The sequence below is a fragment of the Microcebus murinus genome, chromosome 17 (assembly GCF_040939455.1).
Source record: "Microcebus murinus isolate Inina chromosome 17, M.murinus_Inina_mat1.0, whole genome shotgun sequence".
NCBI lineage: Eukaryota > Metazoa > Chordata > Mammalia > Primates > Cheirogaleidae > Microcebus > Microcebus murinus.
In genome coordinates, this window is record NC_134120.1 from 15,183,448 (window position 1) to 15,206,926 (window position 23,479).

Here is a 23,479-nt window from a genome sequence, read left to right on the forward strand (position 1 = left end):
GCTTCATGTAAAACAGATGAGGATGCTGTCAGGTGAACTAACCTCTTCAAAGTAAGAAATCTTGCATAAACCTCAGGGATGCTTGGATCCCAGCTCTATGAATGAAATATAGTAAATATGAACTCAAACTTACAGAGGAGAAAAAAATATTAGGTCATTAACAGCTCAGCATAGAGGAGTTTTCTGGCCTTTTCTGCAGCGAGGAAGAATGATTTGGGGTCCTGGGTGCCTAGGGAAGCAGATTATAAAACACTAACTCACTGACTTTATCAACAATTCCCAATTGCTTTACCATCTTACATGTGACATATTTACAGTGTGAGATTATACACTTTTTAGTCTTTTTTTTTTTTTTTCAGATGAGAATCTCACTCTGTCACTCAGGCTAGAGTGCCATGGTGTCATCATATCTAACTGCAGCCTAAAACTCCTGGGCTCAAGTGGATCCACTTGCCTCAGTCTCCAGAGTAGCTGGGACAACAGGCATGAGCCACCACTCTCAGCTAATTTTTTTCATTTTATTTTAGAGACAAGGTCTGGCCATGTTGCCCAGGTTGGTCTCAAACTCCTGGGCTCCAGCGATCCTCCCACCTCAGCTTCGTAAATTTGGGGGATTACAAGTGTGAGTCACTCCACAGGGCTGTTTGTATCCATTTCTAAATTGAACCTGCCAAGGGACTTCAACGGGGTTCAACATTTTAATGTCTTTATTTTTAAATATCTGAAGCAAATATGGAAAGTTACTAAGACTTTTAAAACAGACACTAGAATAAAACCATGCTGATCTTTGACAAGGGTGTAGGAATTCAGTTTGCCAGGCCCAGTTTCTCAATTTCAACATTCGTAAAAATGATATTTAACTCAAACTGAAAAGCTCTTAGTGCTGAAGAAAAAATGCTATAAAAATTCAAAGTAATGAATGGTCCATGAAACTGGAGATAGAAAACTGGGGGGGGGGGGTTCAATGAAAAATTAGTTAAAATAATACCAACATTCAGTCCTTAAGGCTAATAGTGTCTTCATAGCCCAGGTGACAGAGCTAAGGAAATAAAGAGCTACATGTAAAAACAATAGAAATCATATTGCTGTTTCTTGAAGTTTTAAAATTTGTCATAAGACACATTTATGAAAAACAAAATTCTGGATGGCCATGACTATGTTGACAATTTTTTTTTCTAAGAAAAGGTAGGAAGATTTTCCTTTAAAATGCAAAATTTGTTGGTTGACTTAAAGACCAATCCTATCCCAAGATGTTCAGGTTCTATCGACACCTCGGTCCATAGCACATGATTCCTCTCTCCAAAACCACCAAAATTCAGTTTCACTTGAATGCACTATGGCCAAAGTTTCAAAATGTAGAACGCCCTCAGAATTGCATTTTGAGAAGTGAAGGCTGCCTAACAAATTCATAGAACCCCCTTATTCAACACCAACTAAAAGATCCTAAGGCTCCAAGACCCCGTGGATGACGGGTTCCCAGTTTGAACCTGTAGCACGAGGGGGTGGAGCTCAGAGGGCTGGGACCGTAAGTATTCTCGATTGTGCCTCGTTCTGCAAAGTTCACCTTATGAAAACCAGCCACTGAACAATCGGTGTCACCGCAAAAGGAATGCCTTTCTTCTAACACTACAAAGGTTTGTTACGGCCTGGCTCCACAGGTCTTAGGACTCGCCCATCCGCCTCCGGGGAATTTTAAGAGGCAGGAGAAAGTGTCCTGCAGGAAGACCCCAGTCCGCCGCTCCCGCACTCTGTGGGAAGGGAAGCTTGGAGCCCCCTCCCGCCACCGGAGCGGATGGGCGGGGCAGGCTGGAAGCCCCGCCTCCAGACCCGCCCCCTCCGCGTGGCCCGGCTCCCTGATGCTCTGGGCCTGGCGGCCTCCTGGATACCGGAGGCTAGGGGGCGGAGCTCACCCCTTGCCCTTGGGGTCCCCCGGGCTCCACCAATCAGCGAGCGCCCTGTTGGCCGTCCGCTGCCTCCTGCGCCCCTCCCTCTCCCGCCGGCCTCCGCGTCCCAGAATCCAAGATGGCGGGGTCCAGGCGTAGGGGTCCCCAGGCTAGAGCGCGGCCGTTTTTCTGCGCCCTGCTGCTGTCGCTCAGTCGTCTCGTCGGGGGCGACGGCGTGGGAGGAGACCCCGGCGCCGCGGGCACCCCGGCCGCGCAGCCACATCGCCGTTTCGAGTACAAATACAGCTTCAAGGGGCCGCACCTGGTGCAGAGCGACGGGACCGTGCCCTTCTGGGCCCACGCGGGGAGTAAGCCGGGGCAGAGGGCTGGGGGCCCGGGTCCCTCCTCGCCTTCCGTCTCCTCTTCATCTTCTATGCGCCGAAACCCAGGAGTGCGGAGGGTCCCGTTCCAGCTGCTGCATACAATGTGCGCTGTGAAGGGGACCCTCTCGGCAGTCCTCTCCTCGAGGTCCCCACTGGCGCCCAAGGTTCCCTCCGCCTGGCCCCAAGTCTTCCCCCACTCAGTCTCTCTACTCTCACCTCCCTCCTGTCTTCTCTTAGATCTCATCGGGACTTTCCGTTTGATCTAGAGGTATTTTGTTACTTCCTGCACTTCCAAGCACTCAAACTCTCTTCCAGGCATCACGTTTCACCCTAACGCCACGTCTCTAAGGGAAATGTCCCCCACCACCAGCCACCCTAACCTGAGACCTGTTCCAGCAGCCTCCGTGCTTCCTTTCCCGCCCTCCCCAACCCCTGCTTTCTTTCGGCTGGTGTTAACCCCATGGTTAATGCTGTGTGGTTTGTACCTGATGGCTCCAGAGATGGTAGATATTGGTCTTAGAGTAATTTTACATCTTTGTATGTCAGAAGACATTTTTAAACTATTGGAACTCCACCTTAAATTTGCCTCTCAGTGATTTGGTGTGGTCTTTGATCTTTTCTCTTGTATTGACACATTATGTAACTCTTGAGGAGAAGGAGCAAATTTTTTAGTATTGATTGTTTCTGAATCTGAGACTAAGAACATCTTAAGCCCTTAAAAAAATTTTTTTTTAATTGAAATAACCTCGGATTCATGTTTTATTCACTCTCCGTGTTAGGCACTCTTACAGATAACAGAGCCTTGCTAGAGCATATGTGAAAGGAAACTTATTTGCATGTTTTAGTGCTGATGTGTCACTGCTGACTAAGGAATCAGCTGTAGCACTTGGCATGTCATAAACTGTTCAGTGACCATCAGATAGATACACTTTTTGAAACAAGTGCCTTTATATGAGATGAGAAGCTCTGGCAATTTGAATTCTATCTTTATGTGTAATTAAGTAATCATTTATATAAAGCTTGTATACATCATTTTAGATTGTCTAGTGCTTGAAACAAATGTTTCATTTCTAGAAAGTAATTACCGAATAGAAAGCACACTTTTAGGAAGGGCCATTTCCTTGAAATTAATTTGTAATTAAAAGGTATAAATTTCAATTTGACATAATGACCAGTTGTCAAGTATTTGAAGTAGAGTGCAATTACTTTCTTACTCAGCAGTTATTTATTATCTGCCCACACAGCAAGTATATATTCCTAGGCATTTGTTATCAAGATGACATTGTTCTTAATAAACAAAAGTGATGTAAATGATACAGCCACAAATTTGGGGGTTTTTTTTGTTTTTTGAATGATGGTGAATTTTACATTGGTGGTGGTGTATTTATTTGTACTTTTTCACTTCTGCACCTCTCCATTGCTTGCCTGTTCTTTCTCTTTTTCTCACACGAACATACACCACATCAGCAAATTAGGAATATTAATCAACTACTCAAATTAGTTACCTTGACTTTCTTTAGAGAGCCATAACCAGTTCATGTAGTCTGCTGCAGACATGTCAGATAATGTACTTGAGTGAATTAAAGTTGTGTGGCTAGAGTGAATTTGAAATAATGGGATTAGTAGTTTAGCCATGACTTATCTAGCTACTGACTCTGGAATCACTGCTGTGGATATCCCTTGCTTTCATTGTTACTGTAATTTTTCCAGTCTCTCTGTCATCTTAACTCCATTAATCACTTTTCCCTTTTTCATTGCCCTGTGATGCATTATTTAAAATAATTTTAAAATAGAGAAATTTAAGACCTAGTTTAAACACAGCCATTTTACCTTCACCCCCAAATTAAGACCAATGCATGGTGTTTCTCTTTCTTAACTTTAATGTCCTTTTGTACTTTGATTACACATCCTTAGGTCCATAAGGGCAAAACCTGATAAGTTTGTAACCCTTTGTAGCTCTCAAAGCTCTTTCACTTCATTCTTTCATTTGATCCTTAGTAGGCAAGGCACTTGTTATCTGTTTTGCAGATGAAAGAACTGATATTCAGAAAGGTTAAGGTTTTTGAAAAAGGTTATGTAGTAAATGTCAGTAATATTGAACTCAAGTCTAGTTCTTCTGGTTCTTTCTTCTGGTTCTAGTTCTCTTCCCATGACTCCCCCTCCCCCTTTTGAGTGTTTGAAAGTGATGGAGATGGTGACTGATCCTACTAAAGAAGGATCTCAACCTTTATTTTTGTCAAGTTTTTTCTACCTGTAAAGTGTTATTACAGTTACAGTTGTTTTATTTCCCAGCTTGGATGTCAGAACTGGTTAATATCCAAGAGAGTGTGCTAGAATTGTTCAAATTTTAGGCTTCATAGGTGCTGTAATAATTATCTAGTGTTAGTCTAATAATAGGTGGAATAGCTAACATTTATTGAAACATTTATATGTACTTATATAGGCAGGCACTTATATACCTATGAAGGTGTTAGAGAAGTAGAGTGATTGCCTAAGATCAAACAGCTAGTAAATAGGGGAGCTGGAATTTGAAACTAGTCTGGACATGCAAACCACCATTTTGGGGTTTACTCTTTTCTCTGAGAATCTGCTGAAGTTGAAGAATTGCTTATTGCATTGAAATTCAGTTGACCCTTTCCCTAGAAGAATATATATATGCACAATATTTTGCATAAAACTTGTGGGGTATTTATGGAAGTGATCAAGCACAGCCCCTTCATTTTACAGGTGAACATATGGTGAACTCAAGAGAGTAAGAGAATTATTTGTTCAAAGTCACACAGCTGAACTGAGACTAGGAACAAGTCTCTTGATTCCTAGTGGTATGTTCTTTTCACACTGTTTGAGCTTTCTAACATTTGCAAATTGGTAAAAATACATTATTGCTGTTTTTAAAAATGCAAGTTTTTGAGATATTTAGAAAAGAATATTATCATAGTCAAATATAAGTTTGTCTTTTAAGTCATAATTCTCTCCCTCTTGCCCCTTGTCCCTGGAGTTTTTAGTGTATGGTTACAGCTTTATTGATTGATTGCAGAGATATTTCACTGTTCAAAAGATAAGGAAAGTATTAGCCCTAAACTTTTAAAGTTGAAACTGTCAAACATGGAACTTTTTCCTGACAGTTATTGTACAGGTTACTAAGTTAAAATTTAACCTCTGTAGTTATGTGTAGCAGTTTGGAGATGATTTGTTGAGTTTTACCTAATCATAACTCAAAGCTTTTCTTTCCTGATTTCTGTTCTAGATGCTATTCCAAGTTCAGATCAAATTCGAGTAGCACCATCTTTAAAAAGCCAAAGAGGGTCAGTGTGGACAAAGGCAAAATCAGCCTTTGAAAACTGGGAAGTTGAGGTGACATTTCGAGTGACTGGAAGAGGTCGAATTGGAGCTGATGGCCTGGTATGATCATTTATTTAACTCAGAAAATGTATATAAATGCATATACTACTAACAGTTCCTAGCCTCTAACTGTTCCCTGTTATGTATTTTCAGGCAATTTGGTATACAGAAAATCAAGGCTTGGAGGGCCCTGTGTTTGGATCAGCTGATATGTGGAATGGTGTTGGAATATTTTTTGATTCTTTTGACAATGATGGAAAGGTATATTTATTGTCAGGACTGTTACCCACTTTCATATATCTGCCAGCAGAGTTAGGCTCTGAGAAACATAGCTTATTTAACACTTTCATTAGTTTAATAGTAGAAAACTCCCCAAGCTATATGGTACATATGGTCATTAATTTTATATAGCTGGGAGTTTATCAGTTTAAAGTTATGTGTACATGACTTTTCATACACCAAGGTCATAATGGAGCCCTGACTCTGAGAACTTAACAATGACCCCACTACCACTACCACCGTATATGCCTTTAGTAATTTTAATGGGTAAGCATGAGTCTTTAGATGTAGGTGGTGAAACCAGTAGTGTTTAAAAGACTGTAACAGTTTGCTTTCATGAGAACATCTGAGTGCATGACTATTGCTAACTCACATATTTATATCTTTTCACATGTTAATCGTTGGTTTTGAGCGGGCCAATTTTTCTGATTATCTCTCCTAAAACAGTTAAGAACAAAATGTACTTACATGTTGGAAACATTAACTTGGGGTTTAGTAGCTGTAAGATTGAAGATCTTGTCTCCAGCTGATTATTTCTCTGCTGATATCCAGAGGTTATCAGCAGTTTAAAGGAGAACTTTAATAACTCCTTGAATGCCAAGGCCATGTTATTTTAAGATTTTGAGTCCTGGAATCTTAGATATATAATAGCCCTTGTAGCATATCAAGGATGATCAAGAATTTTTTGACTAAGAGCATTAAAACAAATACATTTTCTTTATTTTTAGAAAAATAATCCTGCTATAGTAATTATAGGCAACAATGGACAAATCCATTATGACCATCAAAAGTAAGTGTGTTTTACATTATTCCTGATTTCAGCTTCTCTTTGGAAACCTCATGAAGTATACTGAGATATGTTAAAATAGATCAGATCTGAACACTTAGCAACTGAAATAAGATTATTTATTTTCTTGAGTTGTATTTGATAACTTGGTGGAAAGGTTTTATTTTATTTTGTTCTGTTTTAAAGTTCTTTCTATTGATCACCTCAGATTTCAAACACAAAATGTATTTTTATTTAGCATAAAATTATATAATACTTTTGAAAGTTTATAGACTGTTCTTGGCTTTCTATGATGCCACTAGTCATGCATTTTCATCTTTATTAAAAGGGATCTTTGGAAAGTAAAGTCGAACCTTGACCAGACTGATGAGTAAACAATTTATGCCACCTCATCCAAGCTTAATATTGCTTTATTTAAAGACTCTCTCAGTGATTTACAGAGCTTCTAAGTGTTTACAACAGTCACCTCTGTTTGTGAGTTCCACTTCCATGGATTCAAACCATGGATCGAAAGTATTTGGGAAAAAACCAATAATAGTAGTAATGAAAAAAACTTGTACAGTATAACAACTACTTACATAGCATTTATATTATATTAGGTGTTATACATTTAAGTCTAGAGATGATTTAAAGTATATGGGCGATGTGCATAGGTTATATGCAAATATTACACCATTTTATATAAGGGACTTCAGCATCCGAGGATTTTGGTATCCACAGGGGTCCTGGAACCAATGCCTTACGGATACTGAGGGACGACTGTATAATATAAATGAATTAGGTATGTACAGTTTTGATTTTCATGTGCTCGTTGTGGAGGAGTTACTTTTTAAACAATCAGTGAACTGTACGAAAAATTATTTGTCCATGTTCCTGTTTACTATTTCTTGCCATTTAGTTTATCACAACTCTCTGTGGAGTTTACTTAAAATACAGGTGCCTAGGCCCCTCTTGGTTCTGGTTCAGTTGATTTGGGGTGAAATGTAGGAATCTACACTTTAAAAGCTCAGTGAGTGATTCTGATTCTGCCCTAGGGTGGAGAACGACTGCCATAGTCTCTTGTAAAATAGTATAACTTTCCCCTGCCGTCAGTGGGTGGTTAACTTTGTTTTCTAGTGTTACCCAGAGTTTTGACAGAAAAAACTTTGTGTCTTCTGAAAAAATGACTTGAAATATCTCAAGACTTTGTCAAAGCTGATGTTATTTTAATCTTCTTGAACTTTTAAATATTGAAAAGCTTTCTAAGCATCTCGTTTTCCTTTCTCTCATACATAGTGATGGTGCTAATCAGGCTTTAGCAAGTTGCCAGAGGGACTTTCGTAATAAACCTTATCCTGTCCGGGCAAAGATTATCTATTACCAGAAAACATTGACAGTAAGTAATGTGCACTTAGAGCTAATCAAATGAACAATACTCTAGTATGATATTTCATTTTGAATTCTTGGTAGAAATTAAATGCATTTAAATTTGGATATTGCTCATGTACTCATCAGCATTACTCTAAAAAGGACAGAAGTGGCTTTAAAGTCACTTTGTAAGTGGTCGTCTGTTGTAAAACTTTGCCAGTAGGTTTCCATTTAGTCAGTAAATGTTTAAGCACCTTCCTATATAGCACATGTTAAACACATATCCAAGCCTTCAGGATACAAATATGAGTAAGACAAAGATCACTGTCCCCAGAGAGCTTATAATCTACTGGAAGAGACTTATTTCTAGCGTTACTGTGCTGTGTGGTAAATGCTACAGCACCCACATTAGGCACTCAAATGTTTATTTAATTAGTATGTGCACCCTCAGCTTGTCCCAGTTGTTTCCATTAGAGGGAGAAACAATGTAAGGGGACATTGGAAGCAACAGGTGCTGTTAGGAAACAGTCAAAACAAGAGGTTTGAAACACAATTGTGGCATTTAACAGTGGATTGGAACTGTAAGGTGAATAAAGAAAATTATTGATGACCCCATAAACATGTGTTACTGGCATTAATCAGTGGACATTTTAATATTAGTTAACAAAATGATAGGTGATCTTTTAAAATTAATTTTTAAAGCTAATTTTTAGTTCATGTGTTTTCATCCTATATTATGTAGAGATTAACTCTTCATATTGACAGTTATTTTATTCTCTTGCTGAAAATTTGGACGGAGTACTGTAACATTTTACTTGTGTGACTTAACTGTCCAAAACTTTCACTCTGAAAGTAGTGATAAAAATGCTCTTACTCTGGGACCATCGACCTGCTTCTTTTGCATCCACTCCGTATCTCAGTGATTTAGGGTGGAGTTAGTGACTGGGTTGTTAGAAATGAAATGTATTGAAGAGGCTAAACTACTACTTGACTGGGAATAATAATGAGAAGAGTATTCACGTGTCAGGTGGATTCCTGTGCTTTCTTAGAATTCCAAGATTCTATTAAGAAATGTAAGGTCATTTCACATATACATTCTGCAGAGTAGACACTTATGTGTCTTTTTAGTTTTTCCATTTTCTGCCCTTTTTGTCCGTATGACTCCTGTCATTTTGGCTCTCTGCTAATGTATGAGTGTCCAGTTAACCCATTAATTTAATAAAGAGGCACTCACTACTTGTTAAGGCAATCTATTTAATTCTCAGCCAGCTGTAGATAAAATTGTACATTTAACCTCTTGGTTTTAGCTCTTGTCAGTGGGGTTTCAGAACAAGTCTGATCCCTTTTCTGTATGAACCATTCAAAAAGATTAATCATGTACCCCTAAATCTTCTTGAGAGAAGGTGAGCCATAGTCTGTTTCATAGAAAGTTATCAAAATGTTCTCTTTTTAAGCCTTTGACACATAGAGGGGCAAAAACATTTTCTTAAGTAAAATGTTTTATTATGTAATGACAGTAAGGTTATTTAAAATTACTCTTTATAATAATGAAGCAAGAATGAATACTATTGGTCATCAAATGGAATAACTGAAATTCATATTATCAATGTCCTTTATAAAAGTTATGGATATGGTATGTCTTTCTAGGTAATGATCAATAATGGCTTTACACCAGACAAAAATGATTATGAATTTTGTGCCAAAGTGGAAAACATGGTTATCCCTGCACAAGGACATTTTGGAATATCTGCTGCAACTGGAGGTCTTGCAGGTATATCTTCTAATATTAAAAGTTCATGAATTGAGTTTTATTGGGAATGGTATATTTTAGGAATAATGTAAACTTTTTTACTTTTAACCTTTAACCCTTTGCACTTGCTTGGTTTTTTCTTGATTCCTTTATTCTACTTGGGATTTAATTTTTTTAAATACCCCAGATTTTACAAAGTGTGGCAGTAGAATAAAAAACTGGAGTTTCTTTTCATACAAATTTATTTGGATTTTTTTATATTTCAAATTATTGATACATTTAAAGAGTAATTTTAATCTCTGTAATTTTTGCTAACCATGTCGACATCCGAGTACAAAGGGTTAAGGCTAGTTGGAACCTTCCACTCATCTACTGTGCCCATCTTTTGTTCTGTTGAGACTGCTAATCTTCTATTTACATTGTTCTGCAGGTTTACACATTAGCTGAGGCTACATACAAGTATGTAATTAGAGCATCAGTTTGGGTGCTATTTAGTGAAGGAGACATATTTAAAGTAGAGGCTATAAAAGATTAATTGCCACGTGTTTTAGGCTCCCAAGAGTTGTCACATCACATATCAATGAATTTGGCAACTTGAGGAAGTGTTATTTGGGGACTAAACTTTAAACAAAAATATACTGATTGTTACTGATTGTTACCATTTTTTTCCACATGTGATAAATGATGTCATTCAGCATTAGTACCATTTTGTGTTTATATGGTACATTGTGGTTTTAAGTATTTTCAAATATATGGATTGTTCTTTACCATTTTCTTTTTTTTTTTTACCTGTCTGCAACTCTGGATCTCCTTATGAGTGGCAGAAAGCATAAAGATGGCCGTATAGTTGAAAGTAGTTGCTCTTGCATTGTAGATGTGACCAGCCAGGATTGGTATCTTAGTCCAGTGTTAGAGGGTTTAATGTGCTGAGTCCCTGCTTTCAGCTTAAACAGCTTGCAATTAATTTGTTTTTTATATGATTTTAGATAAAATTATTAATTATCTTCCATGTGAGAAAAACAAATATGAAAGTAAGACCAAAAGTGGTATGTGCTGTATAAGAAAGGTTCAGAGACAGGCTCAGGAAATACAGAACAGGATTTTTTCTCATTTGTCTGGGACATATGCATGAAGGAGATTTGTGGCAAAATGTGGGAGGATCTTGGTACCAAGATTAGGAGTTTGGACTTGTTTTGACCCTTCATTTGTTTGTTCATTACTTATCAGACACTTATTAAACATCTATTATATGTTAAACACTGCTAACTGTTCTGATTTAGGGTTTAAGAAAGTGAATTTTAGATTCTGTGTAATGTAAATCTTTCTGATAAATTGTTTTTAAGCTCACAGAGCACTATGGCCTTTACCAAATTAGAGCCAATTTTTGCTATTTGCATTATAGATTATTGTTTTTTAAAGCAGTGAATATAAAGTGCACTTACAACTATAAAAATAATCTTTTATGGAATTTTTTTCAGACTTTTTTTTTTTAATTTGTAGATGACCATGATGTCCTTTCTTTTCTGACTTTCCAGTTGACTGAACCTGGAAAGGAGCTGGTAAGTATACACATTTTTTTTAAAAAAAGTTTATCAGTTTAATGTTTTTGCCCTGTGGCCAGAAATTTGAAAGGTGGACTTATTTTGGATCTTGTTTCTGCCAGTTACTGCTATATGACCTTGTACAAGCTAAAAGAGGAAATTAGCAAGAGTAAATTGGCTATGATATCAGTAAGGAATAACATTTTTTTGTTAATCTTTCAGCTAGTGGTAGAATAGTTATAATGAGAAAAAGAACATTTGGGGTATCTTACTGGTTTTCTTATCTTTTATGATCTATTCACAAACTTCAAAAAAAGCCTACACCAGATAAAGAAATTTCGGAAAAAGAAAAAGAAAAGTATCAGGAGGAATTTGAGCACTTTCAACAAGAATTGGATAAAAAAAAAGAGGAATTCCAGAAGGGCCACCCTGACCTCCAAGGGCAACCTGGTGAGTTGTGGCGAAGCCAACTGCAGTGGAGCAGCAGGGGTCGTGGCTCACAATGATCGGATCTGTATGTTGCCCAGCTCTGCGGGCCCTACGCCTCGGGCCGAGGCCCAGTACCAGTCCATGGCCTGTTAGGAAATGGGCCGCATATCACCTCCTGAGCTCCACACCCACCACCCTCCTCCATCCACAACACTACCCCCCCTTTGTTTGTGGAAAAATTGTCTTTCATGAAACCAGTCCCTTGTTCCAAAAGAGTTGGGGACCACTGGGCTCATCCCTGCTCTCTGAACTGTCAGGTTACAAGTAATTTCTGGAAAAAATTTATGAGCAAATCTTTAGTCTTTAAGGGTCAAGATTGGCATTTTTACCAGTAAGAGTGTGGCTTAGTGACACATGAAGTAAAGAGTACCATGGTTATGTGGATGAACAGGGAAACCACTAGAGTGGAAGATCTGCGAGGACAGAGATCTTATTTGCTGTGTTCACTGCTATGCCCCCTAAACCTAAACGAAACCCAACCCAGTGCTGACCTAGTATTGAAACACAGTAATTATTTGGTGAATGAAATCATTGAAGGTTTATGTTTCTGCTTTTAGTGGCACACAGTTACCTTACAACATAGGGACAATACTTGAAAACTATCAAAACTATTGTGAGAGTAATATGAAGTGCTATCTACTTCTCTTCCCCTTACTACTCAATACAACCTTGGACTGTAAAGGTTGAAAATTGTAAAATACTAGTCTAAGCCAATGTAATTAAGAACTTAAGTATACCAATGTCAAAAATAAAATATATTAAGGCCAAGTAGAGGGACTTCATATTATCTACTAGCTTTTTTATCTGGGTCATTCCCCATCAACATAAATGTTCAAATCTGTACTTAATAAAGCCCGAGTCTAACATTTGAACACTGGGTGTAGTATGCAGTTCTCTTAATGATCAACAGTAGTATTATTCAGACTTAATGAAGTTAAAAATGAAATATAAATGTCATTCTTCTTTTGAATTTGTTTTAAACATCATCACATGTGGTTTGCGAGTATGTCCCGAAGCTGATTGTAGCAAGTGTTTAAAGAGTACTGTTTGGTGAATTTTGGCAAATGTGTATACCCATGTAACCATCACTGATCTGTGTAACCAGATCAGTAACAGAACACTTTTATCACCCCAGAAAGTTCCTTCATGCCTCCTTCAAGTCAATCCCCCACTCCACAGAGCCAATCACTATTTTGATTTCTATCACTATAGATTTGTTCTGCATATTCATATACATAGAATCACATAGTATATATGAAAGAGAAAAATTATTTTTAAATGAAAAAAATGAGACCTAATTTATGACAAGTGGTTCAACCACCAGAAATGGCAAAAGCAAATATAGTAATTGAATCATAATTGAATTAATTACCTGCATATTTACTATTTGGGAGATTATACCACTATGATGATAATGTTCTAATTTTGGTATATATATTGGCACTTTGGTCATATGTAGAGGTGATCCTAATCATTTTAATTTGTAATTTCCTCTTCAGCGGATGAAATCTTTGAGAGTGTAGGAGATCGTGAGCTAAGACAAGTCTTTGAAGGACAGAATCGTATTCATCTTGAAATCAAGCAGCTGAACCGGCAGTTAGATATGATTCTTGATGAACAGAGAAGATATGTGTCTTCCTTGACAGAGGAGATCTCTAAAAGAGGAGCAGGAACCCCCGGGCAGCATGGGCAGGTGAGCTTTCCCAGTATGCAGGTATGCCTTCGCCGGCCTTAGATGGAGGGGAACAGAAAATAAATGCTGCTGTGCTGTGTGCTCATAGGATGTGGGTTACTGACCTTGCTGGTTGTCATGTTTTCCTTCAGATCACTCAGCAAGAACTGGATACTGTTGTGAAAGCTCAGCATGAAATTCTGAGACAAGTAAATGAAATGAAGTAAGTATATAAAAGTAGTGTCTGAGTGTTATGTGATATCTTTATCCTAAATTTGTGACTTCTCTAGGTGTGCAAGCACTGTATTGTTGTAAGATTCCTGTATGAGGTTAAGAATTAGATTCTGGATTCTTTTTACTAATAGGGTAATATAAATACAGCAACCTTTAATACTTAGAAACTGCAAACATGTCTGAATTTTTAAACTGTTTGAAGCTGGAAGAGGAAAAATTCTTTTAGCGTCTTTGAAAAGAATAAGAGGTTTATATAGTTATTTGCAGAGTCATGTGTGTTCTTAGATTAATGAAATACAAAAGGATATGGAGTAATATAACAATTGCATGAAAAATACAAGGAGTAAGCATGTGTAGCATTGTAGGACTATAATACAAGCAGACTTGATGCAGGAAATTCTTCTGATAGAATGAAACCATTTTGAAGAAAATATGTAAAACTACCTCTTTTTCATTCCCATCATATACTTAAGAGAACCGGACAAGGAGCAGAGAGGAGATACTGTGTCCTTGGAACGTTGAATAATAAATTTCTAATGAGAATGATTCACTCATAGATAATTAACAGCTTTCAATGCCTGGAGCAGAGAAAACAAGCCAAAGTATCACATTTCTATGATAAGCATAACTTAAGAGCACTGTCCCAATTGATGTAACCCTTGACAAGAATGTCAAAGTGAGCTCTTTAGAACTGGAAAATTAAACAGGGTTAAACAGAAGATGATAATACCTGACTTCTAGAGATTAAAGGCACTTAATTTGTAACTGCAAATTTGTATTTCTTCAATTTTACTCTTCGGCATTTTAAAAAATCTTCAAATTGTGAACTCAGTGTTGAAATATTTATGATGCTAAATAGAATCCTTTTAGTAACATAACATTTTAAAAAATCTTTTTATTTTGATCCAATTTTAGACTTCATAAGCTGGAAAAATAGTACAGAAAGTTTCTGTATATCCCTACCCATCTTCCTTTAATGTTAACATCTTACATAAGCATACTGAAATTAATACTGATACAGTTCGATCAACTTAAACTAATGACCTCAAATTTCACCAGACCCTTGGTTTTTCCACCAAGGCCTTTTTTCTATTGCAGAATCCTATCCGTGATCACACATTGCATTTAGTTATTATTTCTCTTTAGATTTCTGCCATCTGAAAGAGTTCATCTTTCCTTGTCTTTCATGACCTTGACATTTAGCATGAGCACTAATCACTTGTTTGGTCAGATGCTTTTTGATTTGGGTTTGTCTGGCGTTTACTCATGATTGGATGGAAGTTCTGCCTTTTGACAAGAATACAACAGTGCATCATGTTCATGGTGTCAGTATATCTTATTACTAGTGATACATAGAAGTGGAGAGAATAGTACTGTGAACTTATGCATATCCACGAGTCAGCTGCTGAATGTGAACATTTTGCTAGTACAATCTTGCTTTACCCCCCTCACCAAAAAATCCCCAGTCTTAAAGATAATTCATGATATAAATGTTAATTCATAAACTATTTACCATTTATAGAGCTTTTTAAGTACTCCTAGGTAGAATAACTTGGTATTTTCAGGTAAGTTGAAATTCACAGTTATTATTTTATTTATTAATAAATAGGCCTGTTAATATTTTTACTATTGTTAAAAAATACTTATAGTCTCTTACTACTATACTTACAGAGTCATCCAAAGGGCATACTCAGTGGTAGAGCTCTTTATCTTACATCTGGATATTAATAGTGAAATTACATGTTGTATGGAGATTACATTCTAAAGTCAGTATGTAAGGTAAAATGTTATATAAGGTCAGAATTATCCTTCAAAAAGATACCACATTGGAGGTTATCACACAATCCCTCAATATACCAAACAACCAGTTTTCCTTCATGTTTGAAACAAATAGGTGCTTCTTTGGTTAGGTTCCAGTTGAAGCACCAGGTTTGTATGTAGAGGCTTTCAGAGAGAACTGCAAGGAGAATAGAATTACATTTGTGTTTGGGGTCCTCAAGACCCCTTAGGTTCTGTGGTTTGCTAGAAGTACTCATAGAACTCAGAAAAGCTGTTAAACTCAGTGATTATAGTTTATTACAATGAAAATAGATGTAGAGCAAAATTAGCAAAGAAGAAAGTTGCTTAGGGTAGAGTACGGGAGAAACCAGGAACAAGCTTCCAGTTATCCTCTCCCAGTGAAGTCTCAAAAACAGTACTTTATTCTCCCAAAATAATGTGACAACACGTGCAAAGTGCTACACAACAGAGAAGCTCACCTAAGCCTTGGTGTCCAAGAGTTTTGTTGGAGGTCAGTCACATACTCAATTTCTATTCCCTCTAGAGATCTAGCTGATACAGTGAAAGCCTAAGACCCTAGGCAAACAAAAACAGATATTCACATAAATCACATCATTTGCATTAAATTTCTGACAAGGACCCACGACTCCAGGTATACAAATATACTCTTACCAGGCAGGGTATTCCAAGGGCTCACAGGTCATCCTCCAGGGGCTGGTCAAGGCCAGTCCTGAAAATCTTTGGACTGTGCAGGGTTTGGGCATCTTAAGCTTGATGAGTTAATCGTTTGCAACATTGAACACCTAGAAAGATTTCTTAATAACTTCTTTAAGAGTGTCATCTGTTATGTTACTCAGTATCTACTTATACTATTAGTTTTAACACACATTATTTAGTAGTAGTCTGTAGTTATTTTTAGATGACCTTTAGTAAAAGAAAAGACATAACTTTACCTTTAGTAAAAGAAAAGACTTAATTTTATAAATTATTTTCAAATTTTGAAGACAGTTTAATTTTTTGAAATACTTATTTTCTTTGCCTGTTTGTTTAATGATCTGATGTATTGAGCTTGAAAAAGTATAACCATTTAAAATCTGTTACTTAAAAAATAATCTTTATAATGATTTCATCGGATAAAGGGATTTTCTTGTTTCAGGAATTCCATGAGTGACACTGTCCGACTGGTCAGTGGAATACAGCATCCTGGTGCTGCCGGGGGCTATGAGACAGCGCAGCACTTCATTGACATCAAAGAGCACCTGCACATAGTAAAGAGGGACATAGATAACTTCATGCAGCGAAATATGGTAACTGGGTTTCCTTCTCCTTTTATAATTATCAGAAAGGAAGAACTCATATTCTACATTATTCTACTGAAAATATTTTAACCTTTTAGTAAATGTTAATGCTCATTTTTAATGAGTTGCTCCTCCCATCCCATGATTTTTTTTATATGTAGTACCTATATTATTGTTCCATGAGAATATTTTCCAGCTGGGCACAGTGGCTCACACCTGTAATCCCAGCTACTGGGGAGGCTGAGACAGGAGGATTGCTTGAGGCCAGGAGTTTGAGACCTGTTTGGGCAATGTAGCGAAACTCCTATCTCAAAAAAAAAATGAAAGAAAAATATTTTCTGAATTTCTTTTAATATTTTCTCTGATCCATGGGTTGTTTAAAGTGTATTTCTTTGGCCTATTTTTCCCCCCAAGGTTCTGATTTGATAATTTCTTGCTATCTTGTTAGTTTCATTTGCCTTCAGACAGGTTTTATGTGTTTGGATTAGAATGGATTGGATTTGTTTCTGGCTCTGCTACTTGTCTTCTGCAAGATCTATTTAGAATAGTAGAGGGGAAAAACTTAGGTATTCAATTTCTAATCCTATCTCCTTTATATTTTTTGGACACTGCCTTTCTTAACTACATTTCTATGTAAATGCCATGAATGTACATTTTTTTCAAACATTGCTTAATAGTTTTCTCATTGACCATGACCTCTCATCCAAAACATTATTTATTCCTTTAGCTCTGAGGTTATTTTGCCCCAACTTGAGCCTTTGTTGCTATGACCAAGTCGATGTTGTGGTAATATATGTGTACTGAAGGACTACCCCATAGAGGCAACCATGTTGAGAACAACTAATCTTAGAAGCCATTCTGTCTGAATACCTTGATCAAATTTTTATTCATGGTATTTAATTACCTCATTAAAATAAAAGGAATACTCATATAATTAAGAAAAGAGGCCGGGCGCAGGGGCTCACGCCTGTAATCCTGGCACTCTGGGAGGCCGAGGCAGGCGGATTGCTCGATGTCAGGAGTTCGAGATCAGCCTGAGCAAGAGTGAGACCCCGTCTCTACTATAAAAATAGAAAGAAATTAATTGGCCAACTAATATATATAGAAAAAATTAGCCGGGCATGGTGGTACATGCCTGTAGTCCCAGCTACTCAGGAGGCTGAGGCAGAAGGATCGCTTGAGCCTAGGAGTTTGAGGTTGCTGTGAGCTAGGCTGACGCCACGGCACTCACTCTAGTCTGGGCAACAAAGCGAGACTCTGTCTCAAAAAAAAAAAAAAAAGAAAAGAAAAGAAACATTTTTCAGAACATTAGTGTGAGTGATATTGAAGGCTATGAAATTGAAAAGAATGAGGACTGAGAAAAGGCCATTATATTTGTCAGGTAGTTCATTGATAGGGTAACCATGGAAATGTTTGACCTGGAACACTTTCGAGAGTGAAGGAGGTCCTGTTAGTAGAGCAAATGTGATATGGGAGTGTCCAGGGGAATTGTGGTCTTTGGTGACCCTAGTCTCAGTGACTTCAAGGACACTAAAGTCATCATTACACTCATGAAGAGCGGAGCCAGATGGTGTGAGTGACTGGCTGGTGAAGAGGTGGAGGCCTTCCAATGTCAACTGCTCTTTCAAAAAAAACGGCAATGAAAGTTGAAGGGATAGAAGATAATTTGTGGGGATAAATAAATGAAAATACTTGTTCATATAGTAAACCATCTAAGTTTTATAAAGATTTTCTGTTTATTTCTTTTTCCAAACTACTAATCTAATTGTAATAGAAAGGTCTTTGCCTTGTAGCCATCAAATGAAAAGCCAAAATGCCCGGAACTACCGCCATTTCCATCCTGTTTATCTACGGTCCACTTCGTTATATTTGTAGTGGTACAGTCGGTGTTGTTCATTGGTTATATCATGTATAGGTAAGTCTCTTGATAAAATTTAACCCAACATTTTTCTGCATCTGTTTAATTTGAAATACTCAACAGAGTTCTCTATTTATCTAAGTTATCTATATAACTTTACCTATAAAATTAGGTGTATACAGAGCAAATGTAATTTCTAGTCTGTGTCAATTGACATAGGCGTGCATGTATAGAATATGTGCTTATCTTAATGTATTTTATACTTCAGAAGGCATTGATATTTTAATTTTAAGCAATCCTGTTTCTAAAGTTAAGTGTGCAGAACATTCAGTGTTTCTTTTTTTTCCTTAGGACTCAGCAAGAAGCAGCTGCCAAAAAATTCTTTTGACCACCATTTTCACAAGTGTGCACCATGTATGTATGTACAGCATGTTGTCTTTTTCAGGGAATTTAAGTATTTAAATTGTTTCAAAGTCTAAATTATTAAACTTTATATAAAATAACTGTTTAAACATTTGATTTACAGTAGGAATAAACCTTAAAGCACAGGCAACCACATTTAAATTTGTTCATAGTCCATAAAACTGTTTAAATTTCTGTGACTTTCTGTTCTGTAGAATGCAGCCACCAAACGAAATATTGACCAGTGAGAGGGTAAATAATAGAAAGTCAGGGCAAACCCTGGATATGAGTGTTACTCCTAAGTCTCCACTATTGGAGGTTACTCTATATTTAATGTAAATACACTAGCCTTCCTGCCTTCCAAAATAGGAGGTCTAAGTAAGATCTCCCATCATGTTTATTTTGTAAACAAAATCTTTTGTAGAGGTCAGAATTTTCTAATCTAAGACCAGGTTTGCAATCCTTTAATGTTAATAAGAGTTCCCTTTGAAATCAAAGAATATTTTGTCTGAGAGCTTTAGGATCAGGATAATGGGCTTCAAATGATAATTGAAATGTTTTTTTCCTCTGATTATCAATGGTATATTTCACTTTTAAAGGAAATTTTAGAGAAAGTTAAGAGCTGCTTTTTGCCTAAACATTTAGGTGAAAAACATTCCTCTGATAATGGTGTTTATAGATATTTTGCCCAGTAATGTACTAATTTCATGATTGCCTATATTCTTGAATGTCTTCATTCCAGTGGAGTCAGGCCATATTATGAAGATTCCCGTTTTGTACAGCATGTAACTTCAGCTCAAATGGCATGATCTGAGGATACTTTAATCTGATGAAACCTGTCACTACATTCTGGTTTACATTACTCCATGCAACCCGGAGTTTGTGACTGTTTGCATAGTCTTTAAATCAAGGAGGTTGTAGTTTTAAATCAAGCCGTTTTAAGGTTTTTGAAGCCAAAACTTCTGATTTCTTTATTTTAATGCCATAACTGAGAATACTGTGAAGAACTTGTTATCAAACTTAACTTGAAATGTCTGACTGGAAGGGGTTTTTATATAAAGTCTTTGTGTATATTTCTAGGTATTATAGAAACAGTCTATAAATGACATTTTAAAATACAGATTTAATTTTGTTTTCACGACTGACTTTTGCTATCTTCAAAATATTCCTTTGCCTCTTGTAGCTGAAGTGATTGTCTTTCGTCATAGAATCCAAACCTATCTTATAAAATAATACTAATAAATTCTTCCAAGCCTTCTTAAGTTTGCTCTCAAATGTCATTTACAGATTGGGCTAGTGACCTAAAAATCTGCACAAAGACTTTATGAAGAATTCTGCTTTATAACAATACTGAACTAGTACTGTGTGTACAAACAGTCTTACATTGCTTTGTATGTTGGCATTGATCCTAGAACACTGAAGAGAATATGCTAATTTGACTTACTCTATCCACTTCAGTCACTTCAACATAGAAAATGCTTCTCTACTGTTTTTCCTTTGTAGTGTTAACATTTTGCAATTCATGTTTCAGAGACATCGTCATCACAGAATTTACTCTTATTCAATGAAAAAAAATTAATACCTTCAGAAGAATGTTTAAGTTGTAGACCATGAAACTTGGGAAATCCTCTTGCAATAAAAGGCTGCCAAATCCAGTGTTATAAAGTCCATGGTCACATGTGCCTGAACATTAAAGGAACACCAGATCTATGCAGGATACGTTTTTCAGGCTAAAATTCAAGGGGAATCATTCTGAACATTCCTAATACAAGCAGAGATGTCTGTTATAAAAGAGCATGAGCATGAATCTTTTTTCTTTTTTACTTAGTAATTTAATTTGCTTGAAAATTTCTCAGTAAAGCAGTTCACACAGAATGTTTATTGTATTATTTGAAATTTGGTTTGTTTTCCTCAAAATCACTGACTTTCAGTAGCTGATTTCTGAACAAAAATGTTTGCTCTGTGGAAAAAATCAGTCACTTCCAGGATTCCTTCATTTCTCTACCATTTTGTATAATTGGATTTGTTCACTTCTTTCACACCAGCAAGTATTTTACAGGTGCCTTGGATTCAAACAAAATTGATTTTAAAATTTTAATGTAGGTCATTGTGTTTATGATGCCACTTTCAAAAAGAAAATGCAGTTACATAATGGCTAATACCCTTATTTAATGTGCCTATTTCTGTTCTGATTGTTTGAATGTTTTATTGAGCTTGAAACTTCACCATGGAGTCACTAACAATAAATAAGGTTTTGTTGTGTGTTAAAGGGATATCAGTGTTTCTCAAAGTATGGTCCATGCACCATCTAGATCATGGAATGCTTATTAAGAATACAGATTCCAGGGCCTCATTTTAGACTACCTGAATCAAAACTTAACGGTGGAGCTGTGGGATATCATTGTTCGATAGGCACCTCAGGTGATTCTGCACACACTAATGTTTGAGGACCACTAAAATGAGGAGTAGGGAAAAAAATGGTATTTTGTTGGTTTAAAGCTGAGCTGAGAACATAATATTTTTATTGTCAATGATATTAGCAAATGTGTACTGATTCTTTTATACCTACAGTTTAGTTAATGTTCCTTTTACCAAAAAACTCTTCATTTGTTAGCAACTGCAAACTAAATCCAGATTACTGCCTGTAGCTCTTGGGACTTGATGATGGCTTTTAAACTTACAAAATTATCTTCAGTTCATGGTCAAGCCATGAAAACTCACATCTTGAAACCTGCCATCTTTTTGCTTTCCTGATTATGATTTTGGTGACATTTTATCTCAGACAGTTGTACTTTTTGATACCTTGGGGACAACAAATGACTTGAACTAGGGATGGCCTATCCTGCTGCACTGCAGAGATAGAATTTTTGTAAAGAACATAAATAACAGTTGTGAATATTAAGATACGGACTGGGTGTGATGACTCATGCCTGTCATCCCAGCACTTTGGGAGGCCAAAAAGGGAGGATTGATTGAGACCAAGTTCGAGACCAGCCTGGGCGAGAACCCTTCTCTACAAAAAATAAGAAAAATTAGCCAGGTGTGGTGATGTGCGCCTGTAGTCCCAACTACTCAGGAGGCTGAGGCAAGAGGATCACTTGAGCCTAGGAGTTGGAGGTCACAGTTGAGCTATGATCATGCCATTGTACTCCAGCCTGGGCAACAGAGCAAGACCCTGTCTCAAAAATAAGTAAATAAATAAAAAAGATGTGACTATCTTTCTCTGCCCATGTGGTTATCAAAAGGAGATAGTGAAAAAAGTTGAGGATTGTTTTATTTATGAGATCTAGAGTAAATCCACACTTGGAACTTTTTAGATCTGTATGTTGCCTGTTTAATATATTTCTTTTATGATATTACTTAAAAGTTTAAAAGGGTTTTCTATCCACTGTCAATTTCAATTGGATAACATTTTGTCAAGTTTTTTTTCTGATTGTTATTTGATGCTAGCTGGAATTCAAGAAATGACATTGACCTTATTCAAATAAAGAAATATTTTAGTAAATTTGCTTTTTCCTTCATTGATCTTAGGTAATAAGTAGCTATTTTCCAAGTAGGCCCTGATCTGTGGTAGTATTTCATTTATCAGGTTTCATGCTTTCTGCCCTAGGTGGCCTGCCTCCTGCAGTCTGTACGTGGAAGCATAACAAGAGAACATAGAAATGATAATGGATATGTGTTTACCCTTGTTGGTAATGAAAAATACAAATTAATTAAAATAATGTATTTAATGTTTTCACCTTTAATAACCAAATGCTGGCAAAAGTGTAGTTAAGCTGGAACTCTTAGTCATTACTAATTACTGGCAATTTTAGAAATCTTTTAATCATTTTGGCAAGTACTTTAACCAAGTAATTCCAATTCTAAAAGTTAATGTGGTATAAAAAGAAAAGACTAGGGCTTTGGAGTCAGACAAATCTGGGTTTGAATCTTGGCTCTGCCACTTAGTAGAGGTGACCTTCAGTTTTCTCATAATATTTATCTCACATGGTTGTTAGCATCATAAAAGAGAGTCCTTTAAAGAGGTTTTGAAAAACAGATTAAGTTGGTAGACACAGAAATACTGGACAAAATAAAAGAGTTAAATACATAGCTAGTTTGAAAGGAAACAGTATGAAACCTGAACAGGGAGTCGTCTGCTGGTTGCAGGGAATGGCGGAAACTAGACTGTATATAGACCCTGCCTAGATGCTATTGTTGGCAGTTGTCATGTTCATTTGGGGCGTTAAGGACATGGCTTCAGGCCTGGAAAACCTAGAGTTCTTGAACTGAGAAACTTGGAAAAAGCAAGAACCCTGGAAGAGCTACTTCTTCAGTGGAAATGGGCTAAAAGGACCTCTTACCAAATCAAGTGAAGGTGTGGGAAGCTTCTCTCTGGAGCTCTGGGCAGGGGGACACATTTCTTGTAAGAAATTGACGCCCCAGGCTTATGCTT

General features: G+C 36.8%; 1 protein-coding gene across 2 annotated transcripts; it reads left to right on the forward strand.

Moving 5' to 3' along the window:
• The first annotated feature begins 1,962 nt into the window (after window positions 1-1,962).
• On the forward strand, window positions 1,963-20,919 carry LMAN1 (lectin, mannose binding 1). Of its 2 annotated transcripts, none has more exons than XM_012745520.3 (14): window positions 1,963-2,251; window positions 5,514-5,668; window positions 5,762-5,869; window positions 6,616-6,677; window positions 7,950-8,049; window positions 9,669-9,792; window positions 11,272-11,330; window positions 11,630-11,762; window positions 13,301-13,494; window positions 13,626-13,696; window positions 16,643-16,793; window positions 18,578-18,699; window positions 18,994-19,056; window positions 19,787-20,560. In XM_012745520.3, exons 1-13 carry the CDS (start codon window positions 2,023-2,025, stop codon window positions 19,028-19,030), a joined length of 1,545 nt encoding a protein of 514 aa, XP_012600974.1. In that variant the 5' UTR covers window positions 1,963-2,022; the 3' UTR covers window positions 19,031-19,056; window positions 19,787-20,560. The 2 variants fall into 2 exon arrangements, with proteins under 2 accessions (XP_012600974.1, XP_012600973.1); XM_012745519.3 differs by lacking the exon at window positions 19,787-20,560 and adding an exon at window positions 20,576-20,919 and having other exon boundaries at window positions 1,964-2,251.
• The last annotated feature ends 2,560 nt before the right edge of the window (window positions 20,920-23,479 follow it).